The sequence below is a fragment of the Delphinus delphis genome, chromosome 15 (genome assembly GCF_949987515.2).
Source record: "Delphinus delphis chromosome 15, mDelDel1.2, whole genome shotgun sequence".
Lineage (NCBI taxonomy): Eukaryota > Metazoa > Chordata > Mammalia > Artiodactyla > Delphinidae > Delphinus > Delphinus delphis.
Window position 1 is genome coordinate 21815052 of NC_082697.1, and position 24993 is coordinate 21840044.

General features: G+C 57.5%; 1 protein-coding gene across 4 annotated transcripts in view; it reads right to left on the reverse strand.

Annotated features, from left to right (window-relative positions):
- Positions 1–847: 847 nt before the first annotated feature.
- SRC (SRC proto-oncogene, non-receptor tyrosine kinase) overlaps positions 848–24993 on the reverse strand; it is a 55848-nt gene continuing 31702 nt past the window's right edge. For 2 of the 4 annotated variants that reach the window (XM_060030813.1, XM_060030814.1), the window contains exons 3-14: positions 22846–23013; positions 21332–21627; positions 19495–19594; positions 11899–11997; positions 11620–11723; positions 9605–9754; positions 7938–8093; positions 5677–5856; positions 4676–4752; positions 3560–3713; positions 3266–3397; positions 848–2957 (exon numbers count right to left, since the gene is read on the reverse strand). In XM_060030813.1, the coding sequence (XP_059886796.1) occupies positions 2749–2957; positions 3266–3397; positions 3560–3713; positions 4676–4752; positions 5677–5856; positions 7938–8093; positions 9605–9754; positions 11620–11723; positions 11899–11997; positions 19495–19594; positions 21332–21620 (1650 nt within the window). In that variant the 5' untranslated portion in view covers positions 21621–21627; positions 22846–23013 and the 3' untranslated portion in view covers positions 848–2748. Of the gene's footprint in view, positions 2958–3265; positions 3398–3559; positions 3714–4675; positions 4753–5676; positions 5857–7937; positions 8094–9604; positions 9755–11619; positions 11724–11898; positions 11998–12833; positions 12867–18429; positions 18448–19494; positions 19595–21331; positions 21628–22845; positions 23014–24993 lie in introns of all 4 variants that reach the window. The other 2 variants (XM_060030816.1, XM_060030815.1) reach the window with 2 other exon arrangements.

The following is a 24993-nucleotide window of genomic DNA, read 5'->3' on the forward strand; positions in this document are numbered from 1 at the left end:
CCTGATTTTGAAATCTGTTTTTAATTATACAGATTAAACAGTGTTACTACGACCAGAGGTAACTTACATGGATCGGTGTGTGATCTGATATAAAAGACATTTCTTCCTATAGACTGTTGCAAATGAACTTCCCAGATTGTGTGCCTTGGTGGAGGGGAGAAGGGAGGAGAGGAAGGGTCTTTGGATTTTTCTCCAGGGTGCCCAGGGCTTTTGCTAACCCAGTCTCACCAACCCCCCACCCACCCAGCCCAGCACTCCCGGGAAACACACAGCACGCACACAGCCACATCTCGCTGTGAGGACATCCACAACTCCACAAGGGCCTGACAGCCCTGCGGGGCCCCCAGGGTGTCAACTGCCACCACCCACCCAGGGCAAAGAGTCTTCAACTGCTCACACTTCCTGCTCACGAGCCCTGGGCTTCGCCTGGTGCATCTCAGACATAAGCAAGGTTTCTGCCAGGCACAGTCACTCCCCAAACTCAGGGATGGATGTGCACACAGCCGCATTCCAGAGATCTCCAATCTGATCATGTCCCGCTCTGGCCTCAAGCCCTCCAGCCACCAATGCTGCCTGCACAAAGGCCCCTCTGACACAGTCTGTCCTCACATCCCACCCCCTCTCACTCTCCAGCACACAACAGATACTCAAGAAACCGCTGACCAAACTCTGAGGTCTGTTTGTGTTTAATCAGACAATATGCAAAGTATTTACAACCAATTCCAAATCCCCCCTCCCCCCACAGGCCTCGGCCGTGGAACGCAGGAACCCTAGGCCCTGCCCAGAGCCGGGGGTCCCCTAGGCCTCTGCATAGTCATCTGAAATCTACAAAACACTGTTTGTTTAAAAAAAAAAAAAGACAGTATTAGGACACCTTATACAAAGGACACTGGGCAGTCAGAAGGGGATTTGGGAGCGCGCTGGGGTAAGTGAGTCCAGATTCGACTGGGACGGAGACGGGACAGGAGAAGACTTGGGTAATAAACATGTATGAAAGGAAGAGTTGAAATTTCACAGGCAGGTACCACTTGGCCTCCCTCCCCACTGGCAGGGCCTGGCTGGCTCGAGAACCCCTGGCAGCAGGAACGTTATTGCTGTGATGGGGGGCTGTGGGTGAAATGTACAACAGGTCTGGGGGACAGAGCAGAGGGCGTTTTTACATGTTAAATATGAACACACATGGAGGAACATACACGTGCACACACACACACACACACACACACACACACACACACACACGCACACAGGGGCCCTTGGCAAGATGCCTACAAACTGTTGGCTGCCCCATTTAAGAAGGACACACTGAGGTCCAGGGAGAAGCCACCACATAGCCCAAGGGCCAAAACACGGTCTCCTGATGCCATGGGCTGAGCTCACCACGTGATGCCAGGCCACAGGGTCTGGACAGGAGTGGAGCAGTTGCAGAGGCCATGGCCACAAATGGAGGCAGACACTGCAGCCCAGAGAAGGAAGCAGGGGCTGCCCGAGGGCACACAGCCAGTCCTGGTGTGTGGCAATAGACACCCCAGTCCTCCCTCCTCACCCCAGTCTAGGCACTCCTTTCCGTACTCGTGAGTTAAAGGTGCCAACTTGGGGAGAAGAGCAGGGGCCAGGCGTTGAAATGACACAGGACAAACTGGGCGAAGGAGGACCTGGGGTTCCTTCCTGAGGCCAGGGCCTCCCAATCATTTGGATCTTCTATTTCTGCTTGATTGCCTCCAGAGCCGGTGAGCTCACTCCCTTTCATGATTGGCTAGCTCCAAAGGTCAAATACCTCCCACCTTCTGATTGAAACCTGCCTCCCTACCCTTGTACCTTTCATTTCTAGCTCAGCCCCACATCTACCTCCACTCTCTCCCCCCACAATAGCCCACTGAGCAAACAGAGGCAGCAGGACTCTCTCTGCTATCTCTAACCCGTCCTCAGGCCCCTTGTCCCCTGGGCTGCCCCAGTCTGTCCACAGTGCCTCCAAGGACAATCCTGTTGGTTCCTGAGGAAGACAGAGGGAGCACCAGGTTCCAATCCCACCTCAACCCTGAACTGCTCTGTGGCCTTGGGCAAGTCACATCCCCTCTCTGGACTCAGTTTCCCCATGGGTAGTATGGGGACAAGGAATTGAAGATCTCTAAGGATCCCTCAGGTCTAAGAAGGGCAGGGTTTGAGGGAGGTGTCCACCCCACCCACCAGCAACAAGTCAAGCTAGGCCTCACCAGCCTGGGAGCCACAGCAGAGGGGGCTGGACCGAGCAGCCTCCACCAACAGGCGTTTCAGAAATGGGTGGCAAGGAGCAGGGTGGCAGGCAGGCCGAGGGCCAGTGGCCCATCACTCCTCTTTGGAAAGGCTCTTTGGCTATCTCTGCAGACAGACCTGGGGTGGCGTGGAAGTGGGAAAGGGCCAGTGCGTGCAGTAGGTTGAGGCTAAGAAAAGGGTGCCCTCAGCCCGGCCCTTCTTCCCAGTTCCTCCTGCTGAGACGCACAGAGCTCCAGGAGGGAACGCAGGGAGGAGGTGTGCGGCTGGCCAGGGGCCGGGGCACAGTCACTGCGCCAGCCTTGGACCCCGCCCCCAGGGCGGCCCCAGGCCCCAAGCCCTTCCATGCCACAAAAGAGGGAGGGGCCTCGTCACTGGCAATTCAGCCCCACAGAGAGGATCAACGGGGGGCGGACAGGCAGAGGCAGGCAAGACCCCACGTCAGGGGCCACCCAGCTCAGGATCAAGCCAAGAAGGCAGTCTGGCCCTGCAGCCCACGCCCTATAGGTTCTCTCCGGGCTGGTACTGGGGCTCGGTGGACGTGAAGTAGTCCTCCAGGAAGGCCTGCAGGTACTCGAAGGTGGGCCGCTCCTCTGGGTCCTTCCGCCAGCACTGGCACATGAGGTCATGCAGAGACTCGGGACACTCGGGCGGGCAGGGCATCCGGTAGCCCCTCTCCACCTGGTCCAGCACCTCGCGGTTCACCATCCCTGTGGGCAGAGGGAAGCATGAGTAGGCTGGCCCCACTGAGGAAATTGGGGCAGAGGGAAGTTGATGGGAACAACAGAGAGGGCTTCCTGCCTAGGAGAGGGTGGCTGTGACCGTGGGTAAGGCCCCCCCCAAGGCTGGGAGCCCTCACCAAAGACAGAGCCTAAGATCAGACGGTCAACCTCTTTGTTATACAGATGGGGAAACGGAGGCCCTGGACAGGGTTTGACTTGCCCAAGGTCACCTGAGCAGAGGGGTCACCAGGGCAGGGGCAGAAGGACCAGAGATGGGCTGTGGGGAGCCCTCTTACCGGGGTAGGGCACCCGTCCCTTTGTCGTGAGCTCTGTCAGCAGGATCCCGAAGGACCACACGTCTGACTTGATGGTGAACCGGCCATAGAGGGCAGCTTCTGGAGCCGTCCACTTGATGGGGAACTTGGCACCTGCAGGACCAAGAAGGGTCGGGGGAGCTCAGGAGAACATCATGACCGCTCTGCCAGATAGGCCCCATTCTTATCCCCACTTGACAGAGGAGGAAACTGAGGCTCAGAGAAGGGGTGTGACTGCCCACGGCCACACGGCATCTGCCGGGAGCCTCTGCCCACCTTGCCGGGCTGTGTACTCATTGTCTTCGATGAGCCGAGCCAGCCCAAAGTCAGCCACTTTGCACACGAGGCTTTCTCCAACCAGGATGTTGGCAGCACGGAGGTCTCGGTGGACATAGTTCATCCGCTCCACGTACGCCATGCCTGAAGCGATCTGTAGGCAGAACCCAGGAGCCTGGATCAGGGGCCACCCCTTGCCCTTCCCGGATCACATGGCACATGCCCAGGGGTGGTGTTATCCCCAGGAGTGGATAGCCAACCAAATGCCCCACCCTTCCCAGTTCTTCAGGCAATGACGTCAATTTACAATAAATACTGTTGGCACAAAAAGCAGGACCAGTGCCCAGCAGGAGGAGGTTGCATAGGGCAAAGGACAAAGGGGAGGCACAAGACAAGATGCAGCCAGGGAAGTGGGGCGACCGTGCAAAAGAGGCCCAGATGCTCCCAGAGACACAGAGGAGCGTCAGGTCCTGCCTGTTGTCCCAAGTCCCCTCCCTGAACCTCAGTTTTCTCACCTGTCAAATGGAATAATAGCCATCTCTACCACCTGATTGTATTAAGGATTAAATTAAAAAGTAGTTGTTGGGGCTTCCCTGGTGGCGCAGTGGTTGAGAGTCTGCCTGCCGATGCAGAGGACACGGGTTCGTGCCCCGGTCCGGGAAGATCCCACATGCCGCAGAGCGGCTAGGCCCGTGCCATGGCCGCTGAGCCTGCGCGTCTGGAGTCTGTGCTCCGCAACGGGAGAGGCCACAACAGTGAGAGGCCCACGTACCCCCCACCAAAAAAAAAAAAAAGTAGCTGTTGAGCACTGCCTACAGCAAGCAAGTACTAATACATGTTTGATGAGTGACTGACATTGACAGAGAAGAAAACTGAGGTCTGAGGTCCCATAGCAAGTCAGTGACTCCTGATGCCCAGGTAAGGGCTCTTTCTTCTGCCCGAACCACCACTCACAGCACCTGTAAGTGGTCCCAGTAATACATGGGATGAGATCAGTGAGTGTGGGGCAACCAAGACAAGGTCCTTGGAGGGGGCGCTCAAGAGGCCAGACATGGTTGAACCAGGTGGGTCAGAGAGCTCAAGGCCAGGCGTGGGAGCGGGGAGGGGCTGGCTCACCTGAGCAGCCATGTCCACCAGCTGAGGCAGCCGCAGGTACTTGCCCGTCTCCCCCTTGAGAAAGTCCAGCAAACTCCCTGGAGAGAGAGAAAGCAGCTCTAGCCCCCACCCTGTCCTCCCTGAGCCAGGAAGCAGTGACTCCCAGATCTCGTCCACCGGGGCAGGCCGGCCTCACTTTAAGCACACAGCAGATTTTGTGCAAACCCATCTCTGAATGAAGTCTGTGTTTGTCACTTAAAAGGCAAGCAGGATGGGAAACAACCAAATGTCCGCCTCTAGGCAAACAGAACTGTGGTACGGCTATACTACGGAATACTGCTCAGCAACAAAAAGGAACAAACTACTGATACACACGACAAGAAGGAAAACCCTCCGATGTAAAAGATTTAGCTATACGAAATTCTAGAAGAAACAACTCTGCGAAGACATTAAGCCCATCAGCGGCTCTGTGGGTTTGGGGCTGGAGAGCACTATCTGCAAAGCGGTACAAGGGTGCTTCCTGGGGTGACGGCCATCTATATCTCGGTTGTGGTAGGAGATACACAGCATAGCCATTTGTTAAACCTCACCAAACTGGACGCTTAAAATGGGTGTATTTTATCCCATGTAAATTATACCTCCAAAAAGTGGAATTTTGAAAAATAATTAATTTCAAAACCAAGTAAAAGTCAAGCCAGGAACTTGACCCAGATGTGCTGTGGCTCAGCTTGGAGGATTCAGGGAGCTCTCCTTCCAGCCCCAGAATGGCAAATGGCTTTCCAAAACCAGCAAATGGGGGGACATAGATGCATCGTGGGAAATCATTAAAAACGAAATGAACGGAGAAAGGCAACCTTTGGTTTAACTTTCCATTGACCTGGAAAGTTGGTTCTTTCCATTCATTCCGCCTTTAAAGGCGTATGCTCTAGATGTGGTGGGAGGTGAAGCACGTCCCACCTGCCCTTTTGTGAGGACCCCAGCCAGGGCTCACCCACGTGTCCGCGCCATCACGCAGGCCTCACCCTTGCTCATGTACTCCGTGACGATGTAGATGGGCTCCTCAGACACCACCGCGTACAGCTGCACCAGCTTCTCATGCCTCAGTTTCTTCATGACCTGGGCCTCCTGAAGGAAGGCCTCCGGAGACATCGTGCCGGGCTTCAGCGTTTTGATGGCCACCCTGGTGGCGCCATTCCAGGTCCCTGCATGGAAAGGGATGCAGGCAGCCTCAGGGGAGGACCCTCATTCCCACCCCACAGGGACCAGGATCCGCCGGCCTGGGTACCAACTTCAGCTCTGGCCTCCCAGGCCACGTGACAAGCCCGGCCAAGGCCCAGCCCCTTTCTGGACCTCAGTGTCCCACCTGCACACAGGGCCCGCTCAAGAAACAGGAGCTGTTGTTCGGATGCTGATTATCAGAGATGTCCCCCAAGGCAGCACACTCATCTGAGAGTTGGGGGACCGTGGTTCCAACTCAACCGCCCTCTCCTGGGGAGGCGTGTTCCTTCGGGTGGCCCGGGTGTTAGCAGATGGAGCATGTACTCGTGGGGGCGGGGGATGAGGCAGAGCCGGCCTCAGAACAAGGCCACCAGAACAAGAGCTGTCTCAAGCCACACTCCCCGAACAGTAAGGCAGCACACTAAGTAGAAGGGCTCGGACGTCAGTCTGGCAGGAGTTTGGCTGCCACCTCTGCCTCCTCCCAGCAGTGAGACCGTAGGTGAGCCAGTTCCCCTCTCTGAGCCTCGATTTTCTCATCCGGAAAGTGGGGATGCTATAGTATCCACCTGTGGGCTGTTTGAGGATTAAATGAGATTTTAGCCACTGGGCCAAGCCCACTGTAAGGACACAGTTAATAATAGCTGCAGCTGTCATTTTATTATTATCTGGTTTTTACATTGTGAGGCCTTAGGGGAAGCTGTGCTCTAAACCAGTGTGTTTAATCTGAGTTTTGTCCCAGCCGGGCCTGAGGCGCCTTGGGCCCATTCCTGCCCGTCTCTGGGCCTCCAGGTGCGAGCTGGGGCTCGGGCCCCTGTCTGTGGCCTTCCCGGCACAGGCCCTCTGGGCATGCGTACCAGGCGCTTCGTGAGTCTACCTGGATCACCCAGGGAGGAACGGGAGCCTCCCCCACTGACTGTTCACCGCACGCCCAAGCCAGGAATGAGTTTTGCAGCCACAGGAATGGCTGACGCCATGGATTTTTCAGGTTTTGCTCACGTCCTCTTTTTGTGCCTGTGCCTGGGAGCTGGCTTCTCATCCCCCTCCCCTCTCCCCAGCTCAAAGCCTCCCCTTCCCTGACTTGGCCTGACCTCCAGCCTGCAGGCCTCTGTCCCTGCAGTGCTGCCACCCAGGAACCCCCTCTGCTCTCCTCCATCATCTCTTCCTCTGAAGGGAGGGAAGTGGTGGTGGTGACGCCAAGTGAATACTGCGGCTCAGATGAAACAACCTTGAAAACAGCACACGGCCATCCACCACCCCCCCCACAACATACACACCCCCTCGCTGGACGCGCAGGCTCACAACAGCCAGGCCTGCCTCACCGCTGCCTCTGCAACTCCTGTGTCAGCAGAAACCAAAGCAGAAGGGGGCCTGGGTTTTGTCAGGGCTGCGTGGCATTTGTTTTCAAGGACGGTTTGGCCGTCTCTCCAGAGTTAGACAGGAGATCATTAACAGGCCTGGAACACGCCAGACCCTGTACTCCTTCTGTGAGCGGGGGCTTCTCTTCCCACAGCTGAAGCTAACGTGTGGACCCACACGGGGCCAGCGTTCTCTCAACCCCACCAGGGTGTCCTATTATCACCAGTCCCATTTTACAGTTGGGAAGATCGAGGCTCTGTCCATGAGTGTGACAAAGGAGAGCTGTGCATGCAATAGCAGGTGGGCTGGGTGGCATCCTGGAAGGCTTCCCAGAGGAAGTGGCACCTGAGCTTGGATCCGCAGGAGGGTGAGTGGTTGACTCGGAAAAATAGCCCTCCAGAGTGAAGCCACCCAGCCCAGGCCACACGGCACGTCACTGGGGCGTCACGATGCCCAGCCCTGAGCAGTTCCGGGTAAACAGGTACCACGGTGTGCGGAGGTGTGGCGGTCTACACCTCAACTTGCTGTCAGCCACCACTGGGGGAGCTCCATGTTGAAAGTAGAACCCACTGTTCAGCAGAGGTGATGGAGCTCGTGGAGGCGAAGGCTGGGGGACCCATGGGGCCTTGAGTTGCCACTTTGGCCAGACATCTGCCTGGTTCGCAGGTGGGCACATGGCGGGGTGTGCGGGGCCGGGGCAAGGCCTTACCCATCCACACCTCTCCGAAGCAGCCCTGGCCCAGCTTGACCTCCAGCCGCAGCGACTCCCGGGGGATCTCCCAGGCGTCCTTGGCCAGGCCCTGAGTCTGTGGCTTGGACATGGGGCACACAGTGGTGAGGCGGTGGCACAGGCCGTCAGCATGTTCTGAAGACAGAGGCAGGGAGGTGGAGTTCAGGCCCGGCGTCCGTGCTGGGGTCTCCGTGTCCCGCAGACTTACACACTGTATACACACAGGCTTCGGGGAGGCACAGGACACCCCCAAGGCCAGGCATCCATACCCTATGTGTACACAACCGTCCCCAACACAGGCCCACACCACCTCGTGCATCTGCTCCCTGAGTCATTCATTCGTTCATTCATCAGACTTTAAGCGGGGGCTACCTAGGCAGGTGCCAGGGACCCAGTGGAAACCTGCCCTCAGGAAGTGCATAGTCCAGGACGACACCCAACTTCCCTTAATCACCTCCGAGGACCACGAGTGTGACAGAGGAGAGCTGTGCATGCAATAGCAGGTGGGCTGGGTGGCATCCTGGAAGGCTTCCCAGAGGAAGCGGCACCTGAGCTTGGATCCACAGGAAAGTGAGTGGTTGACTCAGGAAAATAGCCCTCCAGGCAGAGGGCACGCTGCCTCATGCATGTGCAAAGGCCCTGAGGGAGAAATAAGCCCCTGGTTTGGAGGAACTGAAAGGAGGCCAGGGGGCTGCTGGAGAGTGACTGGGGGAAGGAGAGCACCAGGTAAGGCAGGGAGGCCAGCCAGGTTTAGACTACCCAAGGCCTCAGAGGCCACATGGGCGTCTTTATCCTAAAATTCCAAGGTAATCCCTGGAGGGTTTTGATCTGGGGGAACGGGGTTCAGAATGAAACCTACAGTGGTGGCCAAGGGGACAGAGCGGGATGGCAGATCCTAGAGGGATTCGGGAGGCCTAGCCAACAGAGGAGGAGTAGCGTGCGCTCTCAGGAAAGGCCACGCCTGCACGCGCAGGCCACGGCCACGTGCCACAGGCCCACAGACACCCACAGAGAGCTGTCCACGTGGGAGCACCCAGGCCATGACGCCTCAGTCCAGCCGGGCAGCCCTGAACATCCAGACGGATCAGCCACACTCCCGCACACTCGGCCTGGCCCGTGTATCACGCTCACGACCTGCGCACGTGAGCTCCCCGCCTGCGCGCGCTCTCTCTCCCGCTCTCTGCTACAATCCAATCAATAGAGCCACCCCCTCCTTGTCTCCCGGTAACCAGTTCTAACTGGTCCTAAGGCTGCAGGGGCAAATGACACCGGCCTATGCCCCCTCCTTCCCAGCTCACTCCTCCAGGCAGCCCCCTCCTCACCAGGCAGCTGCGGAGGAGGAGAGAGGATAGAGGGGCAGGTTGGGGTGGGGGGAGGGAAGAGGGGAAACAGAGAAGAGAGGGCACAGGGAGGAGAGAAGGAAAAAAGAGGGGGTGGGAGGAGGGAGAAAGGGGAGAGGAAGATGGGGGGAGGGGAACGGGAGCGCACACCCCCAGGGTGACAGAAGTCCTGGCCCTTCTTGGCCCCAAAGCCCCCCTCCTCAGGGTCTGCAGCTCATAGGATAGGCGGAGACCCCCGCATGCTCTCCGAGGGCCTACACTCCCCTGCGCCCAGCTGGCCGCCCGGGAGGCCTGGCCGGCACTCACTAGAGTAGTAGGCGACCAGCTGCTGCAGACTGTTGAACTGGGTGCGGGAGGTGATGTAGAAGCCGCCGCTGTCCAGCTTGCGGATCTTGTAGTGCTTCACGTTGAGGCCCTTGGCGTTGTCGAAGTCAGACACTGAGAGGCAGTAGGCGCCTGCAGGGCAGGCCAAAGAGGAGCCGTGACCACCATGCCAGCCCACCGATGGGCCACGGCACCGAGCACACCGACCCAGCACGGGACGGAAGGGAGGCACAGGCAGAGCCAGGTCTGGTCCAGCCTGTCTCTGAGCACCCAGTTCTGGGGCGGCCACTGGGGCAGAGCTAAAGGACAAAGGGGCACCTGACCGGAGAGCCTTTCCATGAACGCTTGGCCCTAGCAAGACCTCTGAAGCCCAGGTGTGCATCCCAACTGTGTGACCTGAGCGAGTGGCTAGCCCTCTCTGGGCCTCGGTTTCCTCCGCTGCACAATGGGGCTACTTCCCGGGCTGCTGGGGAGACTCAATGAGCCTACATATAAGAGGGCCTGACACACAGTAGGTGCTCGATAAATGCTGGCAGGGAGCCTAACAGGAATGGTCCCGAGTGGCTGTGTGTCCCTGGCCTAACTGCCTTCCCTCTGGGGGTCTGCCCACGGGCACACTGTCCGGCCGGGCCCTGCCCCTTCCTGAAGACTCCAGGCTCAGGCAGGAGCGATCCTGGGCAGAAGACCACGTACTGGGTGTGGCCTGAAGGCTGCCAGAGCTAAGCTGGGCCAATCTCGATGGCCCCTCCCTGTTTCCCTTGAGCCTGGAAGAGCTCTGGGCTGGAAAAGTTTCCTTCTGCCCAACAGGCCTGGCTAAGCCTGAGCCTAAGAGATGCCTGGGGTGGCATCAGGGAACAAGGCTGAGCCCCAGGGGTAGGGGAGGAGGCTCCAGGGGCCAGAGAAAGCCTTTCTCGGGAAGCAGCACACAGGCCTCATGCTAGAAGCCCAGTCCGCACAGCCCACAAAACCTCTGGACAATCCTCAGGTGGGGGTTACAATCTCCAGTGTAAAGAAGGGAAAATGAGGCCCAGAGAGGGAAAGCAGCGAGCCTCAGGTCACCCAGCAAGTCAGGCACAGAGCTGGGACTTGAACCCATACCTGGGTCTCTAAAGCCTGCATTGGACAGCCATGACTTTCCACAGATGGCCAGGCCGTGTGCGTAGAGAAGCCACAGGCCTGAGTCTAAGGCCAAGCCCTGACCACATGTGCACACACACAGGCATGCCTGTGTCCAGTGGCTGTATGATCACACAGGTCCACACTCCCTAGGCCCTTGGGCACAAGGACAAACCCGTAACAATTCACTCCCACACAGCAACCCACAGACAACTCCACCCCCACGTGTGCACACACATGCCTGGACCCACACACGGCATGCACAGCCACATGACCTCTCAGAAATGCACACACATGACACAGATGCTCTGCCTTCCCATCTCCCACCGAGCCCCAGGCCCACAGGAAGCGGGAGCTCCGTAGCTATGGTGATGGAGTCTGCAACCCACGTGCGGAGGGGCTGGAGAGAAAGGGGTGATCATTCTCTGGTGGGGAGGAAGAACAGGAGAGGAAAAGAGGCCAGGACTGTTGGGGGAAGGGCAAAGCCAGGTCCCAGCACCCAGTCCAGCCCCTGAGGCCCCTAGAGAAGGGGAAGGAGAGGGGCCCATTGCATCAACACCCTCCCTGGGAATAGCCTTTTGCTCTGTGACCCTCAGACTCCCTGACAACCTGTGCCCATTCCTCACCTGAGGAACCTGAGGCCAGAGAGGCTGGCCTCTTTTGCTGCACCTGTTGCATCATCTTTTGCTGCATCTCTGGTCAACCCAGAGTGACTCAGTGTTCCTCAAATGGACCTCCCTGCCTTTGATCCTGTCTTTTTCTCTAGCTAGAGGGCTCTTCCCACCCCACTCCATATACCAAACTCCTATTCATTCCACAATACCCGGCTCAAATAACCCACAAAAGGCTCAGTTCCCACTGGTCAGCAGAAGCACTCATACCTTTCGTGGTCTCACTTTCTCGCACTAGGAAGGTCCCTCTTGGGTTCTCCGCATTGAGCAGTAACCGCTCTGACTCCCGTCTGGTGATCTTGCCAAAGTACCACCTGGGGAGGGAGGTGGAAGGATGGTGCTGGTGGTCCAGGCTTCCGCCCACCCACAGTGCCTCTTCCTGGGATGTGGCTGGGGCCCTGGGCAGCCAGACCTCCCACTCTAGCCCAGGAGAGAAGCTCTGAACTGGCAGCGATGGTAAGCAAGCAGGAGGCCAGAGACGATACTCACTCCTCGGCCTGGATGGAGTCGGAGGGCGCGACGTAGTTGCTGGGGATATAGCCCGTCTGTCCTGTGCTGAGTGAGTGGGCCAGCCACCAGTCTCCCTCTCTGAGCAGGGGGAGAGGGAGGGAGCAAAGGAGAAGGGAACCATCAGCAATGGAGCCCGATGCCTGCAGTCTTTATAGGTGCTGTGCTGGGGGCTCTTGAGGCTGAGTGAGGTGCAGGGAACAGTGAGATCAGGCCTCTCACAGCTGCCAGGCCGAGGCAGCCTGGGACTCTTCCCCTCCCTACCCCAGATGCCTCTTGGCCAAAGCTGACTCAGATGACAAGGCCCGAATTCACGGGGCAGAGTCCTGGGACAGGAAGTGATCTGCTTTCCTTCAGATAGAACAAGCAGTCTCAAGATGCCAAGAGCCGCCTTGGGATTGAGGGAGGGAGTTCCCTGTCTTTGGGGAGCAAGCAAGTTGTAACAGGAGAAGATTCCTCCTGAGATGGATGTCAAATCAGACCTTCAAAGCCTCCCCAAGTCCTGAGATTTGGAAGCCCAAGCCTGGGAGCTGGTAAGACCTGAGTGGAGGCGAGGGGTGGCTCTTTGGGGGCTTGGTGACAATCCAGGCGCCAACCCTGCAAACTGGAGCAATGCTTGCCTTTGTCACAGATCATGGGTCACACCCACAGGGTTCCTTGACTGAAAACTACAGGCCTCCTCCTGCAGCCTACCCATCTATGGGGGAAACTGAGGCCAGAGGGGGCTGGGACTTGCCCAAAGTCACACAGCGAGTCGTGTCAGAGGGAGCTGAGGTGGCAGAGCCCCAGTACCCAGGGCCCTCTACACTAATTGCCCCATGAGGAGGAGGTGATGGGGACAGGGTGATGGGCGGGAAGAGCCCCTGGCAGGGCGGGTCCCCTGGGTCTGGGTGGGAGTGGGGAGGGGGCAGAAGTACCTTTGCAGCCATCTGAATGTGAACCAGGTCTGGCTGGAGCGGGGGTCCAGAGACACAGAGGAGGGAGGAGAAAGCGAGAGCCCAACAGGAAAGAAGAGGCAGAAATGGGGGTGGTGAGAGAGAGAGAGGCAGAAAGAGCGAGGGAGAGAGCTGAGCGCCAGGCGGTGCTGGGGACGGGGGAGGGGGGACAAGGCGGGGCAGCCACTAGGGCCTCGCATCCAAAGCAATCCAAGGGGACAGGGAGAGGGTCTATGGGGAGGGAGGAGAGGCCAATGGGAAGGGCTGCCTGGGAAATAGGGTCCAGCCCCCTCCCATTCCCACTGTGCAGATGGGAAGACTGAGGCTAGAGAAGCAGAGGCCTCTGCTCAAGGTCACGTCACGCAGCCAGGCCCAGGTTCCTAACTCCCAGATGAGAAGGAAGCCTTCCCTACAGGGTGCAGCAGGGCTTGATACCTTGCTGAGCTTCTCAATCCAAGGCTGCCTTTGACCTCATCACAACCCTGAGAAGACACACAGCAAGCAGGATGCCCTCCCCCACTCCCTATCACCGGGACACAAAGAGAGAAAGGCCCTTGCCCACAGCCACAGTCTGGACTTGAACCTGGATCCCTGGCTCCTGGTTTTTCTGAGCTGCCTCTGACCCATATTCTTCAGCCCATTTTGAAGATGGAGAAGTTGAGGCCGGGAGAGAGTGGGGCTGGGGGAGCTCTCTGAGAACAGGTGAGTACAGGTGAGCATCCCAGAGCCAGGGGCCCAGCCAGGTGGGCCGAGGCTCAACCAGAGAGTGTGGGTCCCTTCTGGATGGAGTGAGGTGAAGAGAGAGAGATTGGGGCTGTGCGGTCTGACTTGGCTGGGAGATCACCGCACGCATGCTCAGGCGGGGGCACAAGCTCACATGGGGGTCTCTGCGGGAGAGGGAGGGCCCTGGAGTAAGAAGGCGAGGCCCGCCTCAAGGAAAGAGCCTAAAGATGCCCAGGCCCTCCATCTACCTCTCTGTGTGCCCCCACATAGGGTGGGGGATCCACACTTGTCTGTCCCATTTGACCCTCAAGGCCAACCTGCTAAGAAGGAAGGCAGGCCTCAGCCCCCCAGATGCTGAAACTATGGCTCAGAGATGTCTAGGGACCAGCCCAAGGACACACAGCACCCAGGCTGGAGTAACCCAGCACTTTCTTTGTAGAGTTGGGGAAACTGAGGCACAGAGTGGGGCAGAGACTTCCCAAGGCTACACAGCAAGGACTCAAATCACAGGGAAGAGCTGAGATCTTCCAGTCCCAAGTCTTCATGTCACCAAGGGGGAAAATAAGGCATAGAGAAGGGCGATTTGCCCAAAGCCACACAGCGAATCAACAGCAGAGCAAGGGTGAGAACCAGGGCCCCTGTGTGCCCACAGCCAGACACAGCAGGCCTCCTGGACCCCTGCACCCTGCCCAGGCCTCTCAGAGGCTCAGAGACCCTCAGAGAAACCAGGGGAAGATGGAGGAGGAGGCAGCAGGACTGGGCCGAGGTCTAGGTCAGAGACTACAAAATGAGGCAGATTGACAAAGCCAGAGTGTGCAAGCTGGCTGGCCTCTGGGAAGCCCCCAGCCACCCACTCACAGGGGAAGGCCGGCAGGAGCTTGTGCCCAGGGGCCAACCAAGCAGGGCCCCAGAAGCAAGGGTGAGGGTTCAGCTCTGCTGACACTACCCAGCCTTCTGCCAGCAGAGCCTCCACCGCCTAACATCAGCCCATGTGTGAGTTTGGGCTCACAGTCCAGGTTGGGGGTTTTATTTCACAAGGGCAGGGATGGAGGTGCGCTGCAATCTCACAGGATCCAAGGTCCACCTTCAGCCTGGCCCCAGCTTGAGAGGTACCTCAGAGCCTGAGCGCCAGAATCAGGGCGTCCTGGCGCCAGCCCAGCTCACCACTTGCAGGCTGCGTTACCTTGGCCCTGCAGGACCTTGGTCCTCATCTGCAGGAAGGGGATACTCATGCCTCCCTCTGAGGATGTAAAATGCTGGCACAGGGCCTGGCACGTAGTAGGTGCTCAGCATGCATGAGCTGTTAGTATCTTGATTTGGCTAAAAAAAGAAAAGCAATTAAATCTGCAACTCTGTGGTACTCCTCCCCACTCTCCAAAATGTTTTTAAAAACCAAAGCAGCTCAGTTCCAGTCTCCGATAAGGATTTGCTGTGTGACCTTGGGCAAGTACCCTATCCTCTCTGGGTCTTAGTTTCCTCATCTGTAAAAAGGAGATAATATTCACAAAATCTCCCGTGCAGGCAAAGTGTGTAAATCAGTCAGCTTCAAGCCAGGCTTTGGGTAAGCTGATTACTGTGATTATCATCTGAGCCTCAGTTTGCCCACCTGTGAAATGGAGATATCAAGCCCCATCTTCCCATGCCAACAGTCTGGGAGGCTCAAACCTGCCTCAGGTGGCTGTGAGCTGTCTCAGCCAAGGACCAGGGACTGCCCTCACGATGAGGGGCCCCATAGCTTCCCAGATCAGTCCAGTCTGGTGGGGATACCGATCTGCGCCCGGCTCAGAAGTAACAGCGGTGTAAACCTAACAGGTTGAGCAGATGTATTGCATCTGGCGCCTTCCCTAGGGCCTGGTTCCTATCAGATAGGCAGGAAGAGGGAAGGAAGGGAATCACACATTCCCTGCCTGACTCCTCACCCTCCCACATATGGCAAGAGGAGAAAGCACTGGACCAGGAGTCCCCAAGCAACAATTTTACATCCCAACTGCTGTCACTAGCTGTGTGACTTCACGCTACTGACCTCACCTCTCTGAGCCTCAGGATCCTCTTTTTGGAGCCTAAACCTTGTGGGTAACTCAGGCTGGCGTGTGCATTGGGAGTGTGGCAGCTTTGGAACCTGGGACATTATGCCAGGTGGGTCCTTCTGTTTCACTCATTTGGGCTGTTGGGACTGGCCAGAGGAGCCGTTTGGGGATCACAGGCAAGCCAGGGCAGCTGGGTACGGCCCAGGCAGTCAAGTTTCCGAGCCCTGAGGCCTGGACCCATGGTTGGTGGGGAGAGAGCAGGGTGAGGCCAAGGCAAGTCGTGTGAGGAGGGCCAGAAGGGGTCCCTCACCCCATGGTGGGAAGTAGAACTGGAGTGCCCAGGGCAAGGGGACAGAAGCCAGTGCCTGCTGGAGCACTGCCCCAGAGAAGCTGCTGGAATCATCTGGGTGGGAGGAAAGGGCAATTTAGGAAGCATCCCAGAGTCAGACCCAGAGGGGCTCTGACTCCTGAAGACTTAGACACCGGGGCAGGGGCTCAGGCCAGTCACACCTCAGACCCCAGTGGCTTCCTCGGACCCAAGACCACACAGTACCCAGGATTCTAGGAGCAGAACCGTTTGGCATGGAGATCCAGGGCGTGCGGGCTCCAGGCTGCTACTGTGAGGACCCCAACCCAGCCAGCCCTGGCCAAACCCCAACAGACAGGCTCAGCCTTAAGCTCTCCCTCCCCGACTCCCAGCCCAGTCACAGGTTAGACTCAGAAAGTCCCTCATTCCTGCAGGGAGAGGGGTTGGAGCAGGGGGTTCACAATAATAGACCTTAAGCAACAACAGTGGAAGGACATGCAGGGTGGTCCCTGGGTGAGGTATGAGACATGAGCACCTCAAATGTGGGTGGCCCGTCTTCCACTAAGCCTCTCCCCACCATCCCATCATCCCTCTTCTTCCTCTAATGCCAGCCCCCCAACTCTCTCAGAGGAGCAGCTGAGCTTTGTGATGTGAGGAAGGGCTCCCCATCCACTCCCACCCTCCCTCACCCTCCAATCGGGGTGCCTCACTGCCACCCAAGGGCTTCCCACGGATGGGACTCCATCACTTCCTGGCAGCCCCCAGCCCATCATGGAAGGCAGGAAGAAGGAAGGCAAGGGGCTGGACAAAGGAAGACGTGAGGGCTGCCCTCTGACTCTGAGTGAAAGAGGCAGAATCAAAGTTTTGAGAGCTTTGCTCAAGCTGTGACCCCCTGAGACACTCTTCCCATTGTTGCTGGTTGAGATCCTCCAGTACTTCAAAGCCTCTAACCTGAGGCATCCTCCCCAGCTCGGGCCCTTCCCTCCTCCCAGCTCCTCGGCACCTCCACAGAGCTCCTCTTCCAAGGGCTCGGGGTCATGCCTACCCCTCCCAGCTCTGCCACTACTAGCTGTGTGACCTTGAGCAAGTCACTTCACCTCTCTGGGCCTCAGTTTCCTCATCTGTAAAATGGAGCAAGTAAGCATTTCCACTTTCCAGGGCTGTGGCGCTGTATAAATAAAACAACGCAACTGCTCCGCACGAGAACAGGCCCACGCTCGAGGCACGAGAGACGGTGGCTATTTTATGACTGTTCACTCATCTCGTGCAAAATCACCACCCGGGCACCCACAGTGTGCTGAGCAACAGGTGATGGGGGACCCAGAAATGTGGCAGGCCCAAGAGCAGCCCTCAAGGAGTTCCCAGTTTAAGGAGAGGGAGATACAAACAGCCGGAACCATAAGAGAACTAGAGCGGCATTGGAACTCAGACAGAAGCGGGTGGGGGGAGCTGGGAAAGCCCCCTCCCTCCGGGACAGCAGCTTAAGGAAGGGAGAGAGCTGCTGCCCAAGTTCCAATCCTGGCTTTGCTACTTGGTAGCTGTGTGACCTTGGACAAAGGCCTTCACATCTCTGAGCCTCAGTTTCCTCATTTGCAAAATGGAGATGGCCCCTCCCCCATCACTACAGCCCTGGTGGGAGGGCAGCAGAGCAAATACAAGGACATGGGTAAAAATGCCTGCTACCTCTTTTCCCCTTTGCCTCACAAAGGGGGCAGTTCTGAACTGGATCTTGAGGGATGAATAGGAGTTTGCCAGACAGAGATGGGAGAAAGGGTGCTTTAGGCAGCGAGAACGACATGCACAAAGGGCAGGGAGGCATGAAGAAGCAAGAAATGCTTGGAGACGGTGGAGACGTCCAACCCCCTTAGCCAGGCCTTCGAGGATGCTCATGGATCGATTCTACTCTACCCTCTAGAACCTTCTCGCCCTTCTGCAGCCCTGAAGGCCACCAGCCCCCTCCAGCGCTGCACCCTCCCACAAGCTGCCTTTCTGCGAGGGGAACCGCCTTCTTCCGCTCCCTCCATCCCCTCGACTTCACTGTGCTTCCTGCAGGGTCCTGCTTGAAACTCCCAGGCCCTGTGGTCGCCATCAGAGGGGGGGCACACAGCAGGGGCCCTAAGGCCTGAGCTGACCCCGGCCCCGCCCTCTGCCTGCCACTTGGCCTGGACTGGGGCTGCATCCCGGCCACACTCTGGCTCCAGGAGGGCATGGCCTTCTCCACCCAGACCTCACTGGGCCCAGCACTGGACCCTGCATGCAGCTGGCACTCAGTGTGGGCTGAACAGGGAGGGGATGGGTTAGCATGAGGTGGACGGGGAGTGACAGGGGTGATGGGAGGACCCTCCCCATTCGCAGCCTGGGATTAAGGTAGGGATCTGGTCAAACTATTGGGGGTGAGGACAGAAGCTGGGGAAGCGCAACCAAGGGAGCCAGAGACCATGTGAAGCACATGCCGGCGGCAGCCCACCCCCACCAGTGAAGCGCCCCTACCCAGCCCGCCGCCCACGGAGTGTGTACACACCTGACATCCACCTTCCTCCTAGGGCCAGCGAGAGAGAAGCAGAGAGGGAGAAGCTGAGAGAGAGCTGGAGGGAGGAAGCACGGGCCAGGAATGGGGAGGGGGTTCCCCGAGGCTGTTGGGGGGATGGGAGGTGGCGGAGAGGGGACGCAGGCCCTCCGAAGGCAGGAATGCAGCAGGCGTGGAGCTGTAGCCCACCCTCTGTCGGCAGCTCCGCCCTCTGTCGGCAGCTCCGCCCCCAGTGTGATCACCCCAGCTGTGACCACCCCAGGGCACATGACCCAAAGCCTGCACCCCCCCCACCCGCCATGACAGGCGTTGCACCCCACCTCACTGCACTCTAGGCAAGGAAAGGAGGGGAGTGGGGAGGAGGGGAAGGACGCCACCCCATGGCCAGAGCCTCACCCACCCCTCGCCAGTTCACTATCCCTGCTCACAGGGGCCCCCAAGCCTGGCAGGGGCCCCCATCCCCCCCATACGCCAACTTGGCCCTAGGATGCCCCATCCCAAGGCTGGAGTCCCTGGAGGTGAAGCAGAGGTGCCCACCAGGGTGCCCCGCCCTCCACACCCTATCGCACCATCTCACCCCCTTGCCCTATCCTGACTCCTCTCACACTGGGTCCCCAGGATGGGTCCCCCAACCCTCCCAATGAGGGCCCTCCCTCTACAGCTGCAGACTCTGGCTTTACTGGTTGCCCAGGCTCTCCAGCCTCTCTGTGGGCACAGCCTCCAGCTCCACAGGCCCTGCTTTTTGTAGTCCTGGGTCCCCGGCCCAGTCCTGCGCTGATCACATGCCCCTGTGCGGGTTCTGGGATCTGGAGTGCTGTGCCCTGCTGTCCAGTTACGGACCCAGATCGCTGTCCCTGGAGCCGTCCCAGACCCCCGACCACCGGCGCCTGCCTCATCACCCCCAGAGGCCCCAGGACAGTTCCCTGCACCTCAGCTGCCTGGACACCCAGCTCTGCCTGCTGCCCATGAAGCTGGCCCTGGACGCTCAGAAGTGGCTCTATCCCAAGACCAGGCCCAGGGTTGGGGTCCTGAGGGGCAGTGGGGTAGGGAGGCACTCACGTGTTGTTGACAATTTGGAGCCGCTCCCCTTTCTTGAAAGACAGGTCAGTCTCTGTCCGCGACTCATAGTCATAGAGGGCCACAAAGGTGGTCACTCCGCCTGCACAGAAGGTGGGGCATGTCAGAACGGCCAGAGCCATGGCTGGGGGGAGAGGTGGACAAGAGAGCCCTGCACCCTGGGCGGGGATGGGGTTGGTCTCCCACCGCCAGCCCAGAGGCCTGGTCCCATTCACTGGGGGTGGGCCTCTACGCATGTCCCCCTGTGCCTGTGTGTCCCGCACGCTTGTGAGGGCGTGTAGGAAGCACGTGCGTCTCTCCACCTCTGAGTGCGCCCACTGGGCTTGAGGGGATGCTGGGTGTTGGCTTCTCTGTTTGCTATCTGTCTTCCCCACAGCCCCAGAAGTCCCCAATAACAGACATCTTTGTTTTGTTCCTCGAGCCTGGTGTATAGTACGTGCTCAAGAAACAACCATTAGATGAATGAAGCAGTGAATGAAGGAAACTGCGCCTGGGGACGTGGCTCTGTTCTGGGGAGGTATGACTCTGGATGCTTCTGTGTGTCAGGGAAGATCTTGGCTGCAGGTAACTGTCCCCTCTGAAGCCTTCTCTGTCCCCCCGTGTGAAGTTACAACCTCCAGCCATACATCCACCAACACTACTCCCTGCCCGTTTTGCTCTTTCACAGCAGTTACCACCCACTAACACCCTGCACGGTTTACACACCTTGCCCTTTGCTTCTCTCCCCCACAGGGGTTTTGTCTGTTTTACACGTTGCTGTGACCCCAGCACCAGAAGAGACCTGGCGCACAGAAGGGGCGCCACAACTGTCTCTTGAACAAACGAATGGGTATGTTTGTGGGTCTGTCTCACTTGGGTGTGTGTCTGTGCCTGTGTGTTCTCACTGCACATACGTGCATCTGTGCATGTGTGAGTCTGTGGGTCTCTGGGATGGCATTTCTAGCTGGGCACGTGTGTGCTCTTGAAGGGCTTCTGACCACATGTGTCTGTCTCCATCTGGGAGTATGAGGTTTTTTGCATATGTGTGTTTGTATCTGTGTACATTTGCCTTGGGTGTGTGTCTGTGCCTGGAGGGTGCACATCCATGTGTCCCTGAGTGTGTCTCTATGTGCATGGTGTGTCTGTTTACGAAAGCGTCTCTAGCTCAGCACGTGTAAATGTCTTGTATGGGTGTCCTGAATGAGTTGCTGACTGTGTGTGAGTGTGTGTATGGGGGGGGGGGCTCTGTGTGAGGGTGTCCGGGTAAGAATGCACATGTTTGTGTGAGGGTCTTATGTCTGTGTGTCTCCAGGACCACATCTGCATCTGTAAGCATCCTTTGCCTGGCGCTGCTATACCCACAAAGCGCCAGCAGAGGGTGCAGGGGCGCATCTCGGCATTGGGCCTGGCCTCTGAAGACCCCAGTTCTCTTTCTCCGTTCTAACCCGCCCCGCCCCCTTGGCCACTCACCGCCTCCTGTCCTGATCCATCTCTGGGCTGACCAGAGCAAAAAGCAATGCCTCAGACCCGTCCCCGTGCTTCCGAGAAACCCCCCGGCTCTCTGGCCTGTTTCCGCCTATAGTCCTATATCTCTAGGGCCCTTTATACGCCACATCGGATTCACCCCTAAAGGCAATGGAGTGTGCACCACACTTTCCAGTTTATAAAGCCTCCAGGAAACTCCCAATGGTCCCTAAAGCCAAGTAACCCCCAGACTCCTCCCCGTCACTGAGCGAAAGAAACAGCAGCCCAGAGAGGGGGCGTTGCTCCCCCAGGGCACACAGCCCTCCTGGGGGAGGCGCCAGGGCCACCCGGCTCCCACACTCCCAGGCGCACTGACCAGCCAGGGGCCCCGCCCTCTGCGGGGAGGTGACTGTGTCGGAGGAATTGAAACCTCCGAACAGCTTGGGCTCGGCGGCTGCAGGGGCGAAGGCCGTGCTGGGGCCCCGGTGGCCATCAGCGGAGGCCGGCTTGCTGGGGGTCTGTGAGGTGGGGAAGGCACCCCCGCCGCCGCCGCCGCCGCCGCCACCGCCGCCGCCGCCGCCACAGCCGCCATGGGTGTTATCAGCAGGTTCCAGGCTGCGGCGCCGCTGGCTGGCATCCTTGGGCTTGCTCTTGTTGCTGCCCATGGTCCTGCTGGAGACGAGAGAGGACCCTGGGTGAAGGGCTCTGGGAGCCGGCAGGGTTGCCTAGGCCCCTTAGCCTGCACTCCCATCCATTCTACAGATGGGGAAACTGAGGCCCAAAGAGGCCTCTTTGGGTAAGTTACCTTTCAGAATGGGAATAGTGATGGCAACCATAAAGGGCTTCCTGGGTACAGGGCCAAGCACAGAAGAAACACATCATAATCAGAAGCCCTAACCTTCCCCACCTTCCTCTGAGTCACTGTTTCTGTCTCTCATGGGTAGGGATAGTATCTTGAGTCATGTTTATGTCCCAGGCATATAGGAGAAGGCTGAGGGTTTGTTGAGTGAATACATGACTGACTGAAATTGTCTAACACCAGGGGGAAAGGTGCTAAAAGTTGCAACTAGGGCAACTAAGGAGAGATGGCTGGGAGCTCACTCCAGGCCCAGGGCCTTTGCACATGCTGTTCCCTCTGCCTGAATGCTTTTCCCTGACCACTTGAGCAGAGTAACTCATGCCTCCTTCAGTTCTCAGCCCAAACGTTGCCTCCTTGGAGGCAGCATGTGGCAGGTGGGAGGGAGATGTTTAGGGGTGATGGATTATCTTGACTGTGCTGATGGTTTCATGAGTGCATCCACGTGTCAAAACTTATCAAACTGCACACCTTAAACATGTGCAGTTTATGGTATGTCAATTATACCTCAATAAAGCTCTTAAGGAAAAAAAAGTCACTTCCCTGGAAAGTGTTTCCCAACTTCTTTCATTGGTTTAAGTCCCCTTGCCTTTTGTGCCTCTCCTTGATAATATGTGGCCCAGTTTTGTGTGTGTGTGTGTGTGTGTGTGTGTGTGTGTGTGTGTGTGTGTGATTACATGATTATCATCATGGGCTTTTGTCTGTCTAGTTCACTGCTGTGCTCCCAGTACCCAGCACAGGGTATGGCACACAGTAGGTGCTCAATAAACAGCTGAATGAATGAGTGTGAATGTGTGACTATTCAATAGTTAAGAGAGTTCTCAGCCAGAAACCTGGGAGGGCTAGAGATCGGGAAACACAGAGAAACCCAAGTTGCAAACTCCCCAGTGACGCCCATAGCCCTGCCACCCCCCCTTTGCTCCCCATGTTGCCATCTGCAGGTCCTCATGGAGCCTAGCCAGGGTCTCCCCACACACCATGGCCGCCCCTCCCAGCTCCCTCATCTTGGCAGCCCTGATGGGTCATCACCTCACCTGGTGCAAGGCAGGGGCTATCCCAGAGGACCTGGGAAGCAGCCTGAGGTCTCAGCACGAACACCAGGTGTAGAGTCGGCGGTCTCGGACTAGAGGCCCTGCTCTACCTCTCCCCGCTGTGTGACCCTAGGCAAGTCACTTCCCCTCTCTGGGCCTCAGCGTCCTCATCTGCAAAGTAGGGATAAAACAGATTTCTCAGAACTGTTGGGAGGATATGACTAGAAAGAGAAATCATCAAGGTTCTGTCTCTTGGGTCATGATTTATCAGGCTCTGACTCTGGCAGGCCCGATACTAAGAGCTTCCCAGCCCTGAAATATCCTTCACTCCCCCAAAAGCAAGAGTGAGAGTGAGGCCGTGTATGGCATGGCATAGTCTGAAGCCAGACTCCCCAGACTCAGATCTTGGCTTTGCTCCTAATCGGCTGTGTGACCTCAGGCAAGTGACTTAACTTCCCTCTGCCCCACTTCTTCAGCTGGAAATGCCTGTGACAACTGAAGGAGGCAAGGCAGAGTGCTGGGAACACAGTAGGTCACCCGGCCACATCAGCTATTACCGATACTGTGATTCTGGACACACTGGCGATATGAGCTCCGATTACTCTCCAGGGGATGCTGCAGGCCCTGAAATCAGTCCAGAACTTCCTCTGGGAACCCGTGAATGGGCAAAAGTCCCCTTGACTGGCTGGGGCCTCAGGCAAGACGGTTTGCCCTGAGCGCCAAGCCCAGCTCTGTGACACCCCTCCCTATGTGAACATTAGCCAGTCCCTGTAACCCTCTGGGCCTCAGGCTGCCCGCCTGCACAATGGGGGCGTGGCCTGCATGCTCCCTGGGGGCCATCCAGCTCAGAGAATGTGGGGCTGGGGAGGCCCTGGGGAGACCTGCTCAAGGGATATGCCAACAAGCCTAGGAAGGCCAATTTCTACGGCAACCCAATCCGTTGAGGTCACGATGCCCATCAGCGCTCATACAGTTGGTGTCCTGTGGGATCTACTAACCCGGTTACCCACAGCCCCAGGCTCGATGGAGGCTGAGCCCCAACCACCGCATCCCCACCCACCTGCTCCCTGGTATAGTATTCACAGCACCAGCTGTACAGCAAGCCCTCTGCCAGTCACCACAGGGAGACACAGAGATGAACTGGCCAGGTCCTGCCTCAGACGGTGCATGCTCTAACAGGGGACTTGTTTGTGGGACTTTGAGAGGAAATAATAGTTACAAAAACACATTAAAAATATTTTTTAAATTTTAATGAAGAACTTTCTAAGAGCCCAAACTTTCTTTAGAATGAACTAAATGATGAAGAGTGAGCCTCCTGTCACTGGAGGTGATCAAGGACAGGAGAAAGTATACTTGGCTAATGTGCCGTGGAGGGGGAAGGAAAGCCAGGGCTGGAAATTGAAGGCCCTTCCAGCACAAAGAGGATGCATTTGCCCACTTGGGAGGGGGCAAAGAAAAAAGCTCTTGACCCCTAAGCTCTTACACTAACCCAGAAGACCACTCCCCACTGAGACACTCAGAAAAACATAAGAGGTCCTTCAAGACCAGACTAAGGTGGCCCAGGGCCTCTGCTTGCAATGTTTGTTGGTTTGTGGGGTTTGGGTTTTTGTTTTGGGTTTTTGGGGTGGTTTTTGTCCTTGTGGTTGATCCTGATTATATAAGTACCACCTGTTTGTGGAGAGGTGGGCAGGTCGAGGTTAAGGGCCAGAGTACTGGAGCAGACTACCTGTGTGTGAATCCCAGCCCTACAAGCCCAGTGTGGGACCCTGTGCCTCAGTTTCCTTCTCTGTCAACTGAGGATAACAACAGTACCCATGTCATAGGGCTGCTGGGAGAATCCATGAGGAAGTACACGGAACATGCTTGAGATGCTGTGGCACGCTGGCAACCTGCCTCCAGTGGACAAGCCCCTGGGCATGGCGGTGCATTTCCTTCCGGCATCATATGAACATAGGACTGTATATTGGGATCCATCTAGTGCCCTTGACTCTAAGCTCCCTGCGGGAAGGACCGGGTCGGACCCATCTCTATATCCCTACTAGGTGCTCTGAAATATTTGCAGAATAGACAAAAGACTAAATGAGCACAGACATGATTTGCATCCTGCTTTGTTCCCGCAATGCCATGTTGTAGAGACCAAGTATCATTCTG